Source organism: Epinephelus lanceolatus, chromosome 19 (assembly GCF_041903045.1).
Source record: "Epinephelus lanceolatus isolate andai-2023 chromosome 19, ASM4190304v1, whole genome shotgun sequence".
NCBI lineage: Eukaryota > Metazoa > Chordata > Actinopteri > Perciformes > Serranidae > Epinephelus > Epinephelus lanceolatus.
In genome coordinates, this window is record NC_135752.1 from 17,239,474 (window position 1) to 17,249,918 (window position 10,445).

The 10,445-nt window shown below is 40.8% G+C and overlaps 1 protein-coding gene across 1 annotated transcript; it reads left to right on the plus strand.

Annotated features, from left to right (window-relative positions):
* The first annotated feature begins 7,145 nt into the window (after nt 1-7,145).
* LOC117269269 (myosin light polypeptide 6) lies at nt 7,146-8,124 on the plus strand. The gene has a single exon (XM_033646187.2). It carries the CDS (start codon nt 7,243-7,245, stop codon nt 7,849-7,851), a length of 609 nt encoding a protein of 202 aa, XP_033502078.1. The 5' UTR covers nt 7,146-7,242; the 3' UTR covers nt 7,852-8,124.
* Nucleotides 8,125-10,445: the final 2,321 nt, after the last annotated feature.

A 10,445-nucleotide genomic window follows, 5' to 3' on the forward strand; every position in this document is an offset into this window, starting at 1 on the left:
ATTAGATCATGATGAGTAACTAGGTGTTTATAGCTGTTTTCAACATATTGATTCCGCAATTTCATAGTATTTTTAGCAAGACTCAAATGTTAAAAAATACAGTAGCTGGCTCTTCATGCGGAGCCGCAGACATGTTTGATTGGATTGTTTTTTTTTCCAAGGATGAATAAAATTGTCTGGGTTTTAAAATGATATATTTTGTTTTGTCTGCAACTGAGGTGAATCCATAATATTAGTATTGTGTTCATCATCATGAGGTGAGCGAAATAATTCCACACACAGCACAGCCAATGGGGCTCCTGCGGGAAGAAAGGGCTCAGGTCTGCTTCCCTTTTTAGCGAGTTAACAAAACACTGAATCTCTGAAGTCTGAGTCACACCCTGTCGGGGCTATAGGAGGAATGTAACCGCTGTCTCAATCACTCTCTTTTATTAGACCAGCCCAGACCAGTGGTCTGCCTGCCCTCATTCCCACTGTTATCTCAGGGATTAAGGGCTTGCTGTCTTTGACCATCCTCTCTTCGCCCTGGTCACACAGATACAAACAAACACTCTGAAGACCACGAAGAAAACACAGGCATGGAAGCACACAGTCGCCCACACATGACTTAACCAGTGGAGTTAGAAAGGGAATGCCTGACTTTAGGTAGGGATTTGGTGGGTATAGTTTTGATTGTGCTCAAAAACATCTCTGAAGGACGGTTAGAGTACAGACAGTATTTTTTTAAAGGGGGAAAAAAAGGTCCCATCCTCTTTAAATTGGCTTTTTTTTTATTTCTTTGACCAGTTAGGGGCAGAAGAAGTAAAACACATGCTGACTACTATGGCAATGACATAATCGCCTTTTTTAAAAATGGTATTATTTTGGTTTAACAGATGTGAACTGGAAAGATAAAAGTGGAATTTGCAGGCTGTACAGCCAAAACAATGGGTTAAAAGAGAATACAAAGCTCCATAGAGCTTGTGGGTTTAGACATAATTCTCTGTGGATTAGTTACCATGAGTAATGTCTTTCATATTCCACATTGTGATTTGACTCACTGTAAATATAAAAAAAACACTGATGAGTGCAGCTTTGAAAATAAGGGTAGCCCACAATATGAGAAAGTGACACCAGGAACATCAATATCTTGCAACTCAATTGGGAAGGACACATTTTCAGTGGGTGCTGGCCTTTGCCAAGGTTGTCCCATGTCACCGATTCTGTTTAGATATTCATGGACAGGATCTCAAGGTACAGCCGAGGGGACGAAAGTGTCAGGTTTGGGGACCTCAGAACTGTATCTCTGCTCTTTGCAGATGATGTGGATCTGTTCCTTCATCACATCATAACTTTAAGCATGTGCTGGGGTGACTTGCAGCTGAATGTTGAAGCAGTTGGGATGAGAGTCAGTACCTCCAATTCTAAGGCCAGGGTTCTCTGCTATAAAATGGTGGATTGTGCCCTTTGGGTTGGGAGTGAGTTACTGCGCCAAGCAAAGGAGTTCAAGTAGCTTGGGGTCTTGTTCCAAGTAAGGGTAAAATGGAGCGTGAAACAAACAGGTGGTTTGGCCTAGCATTAGCAGTGATGCAGGTGTTGCATTGGACTGCTGTGGTGAAGAGAGAGCTAAGCCAGAAGGCAAAGCTCTTGATATGCTACGTTCCAACCCTTACCTATGGTCATGAGCTTTAAGTAGTGTCCGAAGAATGACTAAAAATCTCCTCCGTAGGGTAGCTGGGCTGAGCTTTAGAGATAAGGTGAGGAGCGCAGATATCCGGAGGGAGTTCAGAGCAGAGCCGTTGGACCTTCACATCGAAAGGAGCCAGTTCTCGTGGGTCAGGCATCTGATCAGGATGCCTTCTGGGCACCTCACGTTTTAGGTTTTCCGGGCACGTCTAATCTGTAGGAGGCCCCAGGGTAGACCCAGAACATGCTGGAGTGACTATATATCTCATCTGGCCTGGGAATGCCTTAAGGTCCCCAGGAGGAGCAAGTTAATGTTGGTGGGGAGAGGGATGCCTTGAGTACCTTGCTCAACCTGCTGCCCACGTGACCTGGCTTTTAATAAGCAGAAGAAAATAGATGGATGGATAGATGGATGGATGAATCAATTAAGACGAAATGCAACTGATTATAATACAGGCCTGAGAGTACAACGGCAACTATGTAAATTTATATAGAGTACCATAACATCAAGGCATCAATATTCACAAGACTAGACATTTTCCAACATCAGAGAGAGACAGAGCAGTGAATTTATTCACATGTCCTCCAATAATGTGCATATGATTCATGTTCTTGTTTTTATTCATATCTCTCCATACACAATGATACTGTCATCTGGGCTTCGATCAATGACTGCTTTCTGTGCAATTGTGCTGTCAACTCCTTCACATACCCATGAGTCCCTGTTTTATCTGTGTAGACTACATCCTCAGTATAAATCAAAAGAGCACGATTTGGTTTATGCATGCCTGGACATTTGTATTATGACATTGCAACACTGCCATGCACTGTCACTCCTGGAGTTTGGCTTCTTCGTCTTATTGCTAGTTATGGAACACAGGAGAGGCAAGCAATATTCAATCTCATCTTCAGTTTTGACAGGTATCAGCCTTTCAGTTTCACCATGAACACCATTTTTTTCATAATCATAATGATTGTTTTTTCTCATTAACTCAACGTCAATCAAGTTGAAGATGTGCATGTGTAAGTAGCAGGCCGGGATCAGAAACTTGCCATTTCTGTTTGAATATGCCGAAGGATGAAAACCTATTCGTAGGAGAAGCACAGAGACAGTGATCAGTAATTCAACAGAGTTTAAGTAAAGCTTTTGAAAATGAGTGAAATTCAAGATATATGGGTTTCTGAAGATCTGAGATAAAATGGCTGTGTTCAACATGTACAGACTGCTGATCATAGGAACCAATGAAATTACCACTTTGACTTCAGATGCTGAAAGCAGCAATCGTCTGGTTCAATCATTGCAATAGCAGTGTACTGATTGAAGCCTTGTTTGAAGGAAGTTTTGAAGGAAAACAAGAACAATAACAAGTCTGTCCCTCCACAACCCATCCAGCCAGTGCCATGTCAGCGTACAAACGAGTGACATCATGACGAAGCTTCTTTTTCAGAGTTTCAGTCAGATGCTCAAGCAACAAAACTGAATTTGCAGTGGTTTGTTTTTCTGTGACACTTTGATGTCCATTCTGGTCCAACCAGATGCCAACCAGCAGCTACCATATCCTTGAGGTCACCATAAATGTGAGAGCTTTAAACTCTCAGTTTGTGCTATTAGCACAAGGTAATAATGTAAGATTACGCCATTAATGTTACATTATTTTTATTCAGTGATGGTCATGAGAGAAGTACCTGGAATCTTAATTATATGGCATCTGAGTGTAGACATTCAATTTGGCCCAATCTTGCTGGTCTCACTCTTTGTTTCTGTCGGACACAAACACACACACACTCCTGTGCACGTACACACTGAAAGACGACAAATTAGTTGTCAGTTTTACTAGCCATGTGACCTCAAAAGCAAAGAGAAGAGAGATAATGATCTTAGGCTAAGGACAACTCTACAAACACACACAGACACACACGAAGGCACACACATCTACACACTACACTGCCCAAGGACTTGAAGCTCGAGATTGACGGATCAAGGGGGACTGGCATGAAGATAGAGAAGGGTAAATGTGATTATCCCATGACAGGCTTTAGCTGTCTTAAACTGAGTTGATAAACTGTGATGTATGCATAAATTAAAGTTGTTATGAATAAGACTGTGTCACAGAGCTGCACATCCTATATACACACTCTCTCCCATAAATGAAATGAATGCTTTGTTGGTTAATGTATCATTCACTGAAGGGTATTACGGAGCAGTCATCTACATAAAGCCGAGTGACATATTACGTATTTATAAACCAGACACATAATGGAATTGCCATGCTTGCTTTCACCTTGTAACCATGCAATGTGTACTATAGTGTGCATAGAGCTGGGCATGGGAGCACACAGACAGTGGACATATTGGAGTGATGCTTGTGGTCAGACATTTGAACACAGATACAGATTTTGGGGGAATGCAGGGACATGTCCCTCTCAATATTTAGAACATGACAAAATTAAAGACACACGATAGACTGATGCAGAAAAAGGACAAATTGGTGCGTAACAATTCACCAGAAATCAGGGAATTAAGTGGTTGATGCTCAAAATGTTCTAGTGTTCCTCTTTCATGTTTGACCCCTCTAATGTTGAAACCCTTGCATTGAATCCCCAGTATTTTTTAGGTAATTGTGAATTGTGTTTAAGCTGAGGTAGGCAGTTTGATTTTGGCGCCATTGGGCAAAATCCCATAATAACCTCTCTCTCTATTGGAATTCAAGTAGTCTTAGAGAACACAGGACTTCTGCATACCTCTTGGCTCTGTTTTCAGGCTTGAGAAAATCTAGCCTGTGATGGGAGACTTTACCCTACACTGCAGAACAACCCATATAGTGTAGATGACCTGGTATAAACTCTTATTGTGTGAATATATGGTGTACGTGACCTGATATTTTATTATCCTGACATGACTTCAGCTAAATGATCTGGCATGATTCTGGCCACATTTGGTTGTGAGGAGAAGAAATAGCTCTCGGAGCTGGTTGTCTGATTAACAGGAAAACAGTAGCTTAAGTGACAGGAAACACCTTTTAATGTGTAGTGGAAAGCTGTAGGTGTGTCAACTGATACTGCTTATTCAGACACTATAAACTGTCATGATCTACTAATTCTTTGGCTTTCTCGTGAGTGAACCCTCAAATGTCCAATCCTGTGTTTTGAGTCTCTTGATTCTACAACACCCACAAAAGGAAGACAGATTTATCAAACAGTGAGTCTGACAATGAACAAAATAAAATGTGTACATTTTGGCCAAGTGGAGAGTGGAGAGAAAATGTTGCTAACAGTTTCGAGTTCTGCTAACTGTGGCCAGAGGCTTATGGCTGTGGTTAATTCAGGTTCATGTTTACATAGCTAGCTAGAGCCTTGAATTGCAGTATGTCATCTCAAAGGATCTTTACAGGCACAGACCTACAGTCAGCAACTGTAGCAACTTAAATTCAGCCAGCACAAACCCCAGCTGACTGAGGGTCCATCTCTGGGTTACTGTAGTGCAGGATTTATACTTCTGCGTCAAATCAACATCATACCTACCGCGTAGGCTCTGCACTGACATAGAGCCTACGCCATACCTTACGCCGTAGCCTGAAGTGCACTGCTCCAGAAATGTAACTACATGTCATGGCAATGCAGACCTCTTGCCTCTTTGGAAGATGAAAACCATTCCCCTCAGTGGAAATGAAGCTTTTATTTACTATAATGTCAGATAAGAAACAATAAATTGTGAAGACAATAAAGCCTTCACAAAATAGCATTTTATGGCTTGTGTCTGATTTAGCCTGGCTTCATATGAGTAGCAGAAATCTCCACTGGTCGCTAGGCAAATTTATCTTCAAATCTATCTATCTAAAATGCAGTAGTTATATTTGTTTAGAAAACGTGTTCAGCATAAGGCAGTTGTTTTGTTGGTGAACCTTGTGAGTTATAATGGAGCTGAATTTTGTAACATAACTTTTGTTAAATGTTGCTTTTGTCCCTGGCTTCATATGAGTAGAGGAAAAGTCCGCTAGCCGCCAAGCTAATTTATACAAAGTAAAATGCCATAGGCTTGTGCTAAAAACATTAGCATGTTGTATTTGTCACAAAAATGTGTCCAACAAAAGACATGTGCTTTGACTGTGAATGCTGTGAGTTATAGTGAAACCAATTTGTGTACTTGTGTTTGAAATTGTTTCTATTAAGCTGAGTTTAATGTGTGTTTTGGGTGTGTTTTGAATCAACTAAACTTTACAGCACTGTACAGAAACCCAGCTGCCAACTAGTGTTTTGGAGGTATAATTGTAGAGTGACACAGACACACCACTGCATAAATATAAATGCTCACAACAGCGTAGGCCAGGTGCTCAGGCTATGGCATAGGCTCTGCGTAGAGCTGATGGAAAATCTGGCTTAAGAAGCGTATGTCCTTGGTCATCTGGTGGGAGGGGATCTGGACAAATTGGAGAGAGCTGCAGGGGATGGTGTATTTTCAAATTCTGTTTTACCCCCCTTCCTTTTCCAGAAAACTGCATACCCCAGCTTTAATTATAGATAACAAAATAAGCATGTAGTTTAATTGAAAAATTAAATTTCTCTTCTATTATATCATATAGAAATGATCTAATTAGCAAACGCCTTCACTGCTCTAATCAGTCACCTGCGGCAGACAGCATAAAGACTGTTTTACAATTGATACTGGCACTGAATGTATTTTTAACATGTAAAGGTTTAACTGGCTGACCTTTCCAGCACATCAGTCTTTAATAAAGCATTGATTAAGAGTCCCTTTAGGATCTGTTCCAGCTTGCCAGGTTCCTTAATATGGTGGAACACTCTACGCTATTCAGTGACGGGAGGGAGAATGCAAGCTATCATTTATCTGGGAAATGAGAAATTGCCAAAATCCCTGAACGTATCATTGAGCACTGATACTATCCAAACACATCTCTCATTGAAAAAAAGGTTTGGCAGACCTTCTGTCTCTTAGAAACTATAAAGCCATAGCATACACTCTGAGACAGATTTAATCCATTTCCCTCAAGCCCTATCATGTTATTGTCTCAAAGGAGAATGCCCGTCTCTTTATAAAAATAATGCATGATATTAAGTCCCAAAGTGTGCTGATCCATCCTGAGACCTCTGACATAAAATAATTAACTCTTTGTGAGTTTGCTACTACAGTGTTCTGAAAAAAAGCATTGTCCCAGAAAGCAGTGATTCCTAGACTTCCAGCAGTTAGCGAGCAAAGCTATTTTGGTCCCTCTCCCTCATGGGCTGATACAATGTGCTGTGATCCCTTTGTCCATCAGAGAGACAGTACATTTTCAGCCTAATGCAACTGGACCCTCGCTAATGACAGCGAATAGCCCTGTTGGTTAGATGGCAGCAGCTGAGAACAATACTTAATGTTGACATCACTTGCTATGGGAATCTATTTCAGGTTTCTTCCTTTTATAGTGTGCTGTTGGAAATTGCTATCTTGCTCCCTAGACAAAGCACATATAAAAGCTTTGGAAGAGGAGGTTGCCCTCTGTGCTTGGGAAGCACTTCCCCTCAGACTCTTGCTTGTTTTTCAGCAAGTGCCGGCTCACCTCTGAATCCCTTAACAACATGGCACCAAAGAAGATTGAACCAAAGAAGCCTGAGCCCAAAAAGCCAGAGCCTAAGAAAGATGCAGCTCCAGCTGCTAAGCCAGCTCCACCTCCGGAGCCACTGCCCGAGCCGCCCAAGGAGCCCCCATTTGACCCCAAAAGCATTACTCTTGAGTACACCCCCGACCAGATTGAGGAGTTCAAGGAGGCCTTCACTTTGTTTGACCGCACACCAACTGGAGAGATGAAGATCACATATGCACAGTGCGGAGACGTGATGCGAGCTCTGGGCCAGAACCCTACCAATGCAGATGTGCTCAAAGTGCTCGGGAAACCACGGCCGGAGGACATGAGCACTAAAATGGTGGACTTTGAGACCTTCTTGCCAATGCTGCAACACATCTCCCGTGCAAAAGATCAAGGCAACTTTGAGGATTTTGTGGAGGGGCTCAGGGTTTTTGACAAGGAAGGCAACGGCACCATCATGGGAGCGGAGCTGCGTCATGTGCTGGCAACGCTGGGAGAGAGGATGACGGAAGACGAGGTGGACAGACTGATGGCGGGACAAGAGGATGCCAATGGGTGTATCAACTATGCCTCCTTTGTTAAGCATATTCTCTCCGGGTGAAAGGGACATTTAGCCACAAAGACTGTACCTCTGTTTCTGGATCTTTGCTTAACATTTGTCAGTTTAGAGGTGAGCATGTCACTTAGCCTGTGACATTATTTTGCTGTCCAGAGCAGCAGTTAATGTTCAATGAGAAAAAGTTGGCCTTAAGACCTATGATTAGTTCTTTTTAATAAACACTCTGAAGAATAATGAAATTCCAGAGAGATAATATGGACGTCCATAATCCTTAACAAAAAAAACCTCCATTAATAAAAGAAATATAATTACAAACTGCCTCACAAATGTCATTTCAGTATATGCAACATTTACATTTGAAGAGGAAATGATGACTCATGCAGGATTGCTGATAAAAGTGCTCATTCAACTTTTCACATCAACTGTGTTAATGTGATTAGGGGAAAGTATTGTTGGGAGACGAAAAAACAAATAGGATTTGGCTCCATCTGAAAATAGAACAGATTTGATTCTATTCTACTTTACACAAAGACTGTTTGAATGAGCGTGCTTGTCATTGTGCTTGAGGGGCAGCTGCTGTGGATCAAGATATATACTCCCACATGCTGGACACACACACACACACACACACACACACACAGAGTTCCCTTTGACAACTACAAGACAGGTGCTCCAAGGACAGGCCCTCACCTCTGTTGCACTGGCTGACAGAGTGATTTGTGTTGGCTTTTTAAAGCAAAAGTTTCAAACTAGCATTATCATATTCAGTGAACAGTGTATAAATAATGTGTTTAAGTCTTAAGTGTTGTTAAGCTTTGTATACTTTAGCAGAGAATAGTGAACTGCACTTTGTAAGTGCTCATCAGTAAGACTGCAGCCACCTCATACCACTTAAACAGATCAGTACATCAACTTATTCATGTCTCATTCACTTCAACAACAGTGGAATGGACATATTCTCACTATAAAACAGAAAAGCTTTTAAACATGCATTAAGCACTTTTTGACCACCAGGGTGCAAAAAGGATGCATGAATTAGATTGCTACTTGTTCAGTTTTCTTTAAAAGTCAATTGTGCTCTTTGCGCTCGCCATCGTTTTGAATAGGGAGCATACATTTGGGTTACGCGAGTTCATGTGGTAGAAACAGATGGCCATGATTCAAAGCTTTGGTGAGAGCTGTTGAAACTCAACCACATGGACCAGTGAGCTGAAAGCGGTTGAAAGCTGAAAAAGAAAAGAAAAAAAAAAAAAGCTGAGTGTTTTCACTCACAGTGAAGTTGACAGTACTGCAAACCCACATCATGAGAAGTCTCTTATTCAATGTCAAAATCAGACAGAGAGTTGTAAAAAAAAAGTTACAAGGTTGTTTGTGTAGTTTGGAATTTGAAGTTTAAAGCAACTGGAGTACAGCATCTCTCTTTTTGCAACTTACATTCAATAGTTCAAACAGTTGTCATCAGTATTCAGACCTGTGGTGCAATGTCGCACCATATAATACAAATCAATCATGCATCAGATCCATTTTATCCCTGCCATGCAGCGGTAACCATTAAGGTCAGCTGGTAGGACTATTACAATTTGTATGTAATCAGATTTTTTCATTAAAACCTGAAATTTTTAAAAACTAAAAATGACACTAAAACAAGCAATTGTTTTTTAATAATGTATATATGCAGCAGTGGGAAGTGAGGACAAGAGATGAACCCCTCCTGGACTGACAACAAATGCAGAAGACAATTTGCATGTGAACTCAGAGGGTGAGAAACACACAGAGGAAATGAAATTATTAGCTGCTAAAAACAAACAAAATACGAAAGGGCATTTCTCCTTTTGAGTTATTTGTTTTAACCCAGTTCAAGCTTTCCTGATTTATTTGGTGCATCACTTTGGAGCAGTGAATCATTACACTTCAAATAAAAACACAATTTTCTACAGGATGATCCGTTAAGCTCTACGTGCGCGTCTGTGCTTTGGAAACATTTGGCCTTGTTAAAAGTTTCCCAGCACTACCTTGAAGACTGAAAGCCTGAACTTAATGAATTAGGTGGATCAATTAAACAAAGACAGAATCAAACGTTACAGGTAGGGGCAAAGAGGGTCTTATTTCAAGCCTGGGAGGAAATGTCGCTAGATGCAAGATGTCGATAAGACCCAACACAACTCAGAACCAACAAAAACAAATAAACTAATGCAAAATCAGTAAATAATCTAGTTTGTGAGATAAAAACAACCTGCATGAATTCTTAACTCATGCCATTTGTAACCTATAGACAATCTTAACAATAAACTGCCCTCCACCTCTGTGTCCTTCTGAAGCTGCGAAAATATAATTGAAAATTCATACATTGTAAACCTCACAATGGATTATACAAGTGCACAGTTCATAAAGCCTACCTGACCTCCATCAATAGCAGCATTTTATATTGTGATAACTGCCACAGCAATAAACTATCAAATCCAAGTCTTCTTTTCACTGTTTGAGCATTTGCTATTGTATAGTGCTGATTAAGTTTGCTGGATTATATTGTCATAGATATTTAAACTTAATTTTATCTAATTTCATTTCACGCAGTGTGATGGATAAGATGGTCAGCTAATGATGACAACAAAATGTGAGAAAGGTATAATGTATTT

Coding starts and splice junctions, on each gene's coding strand:
- LOC117269269 (XM_033646187.2), top strand. CDS start 7,243: ATGGCACCAAAGAAGATTGAACCAAAGAAGCCTGAGCCCAAAAAGCCA.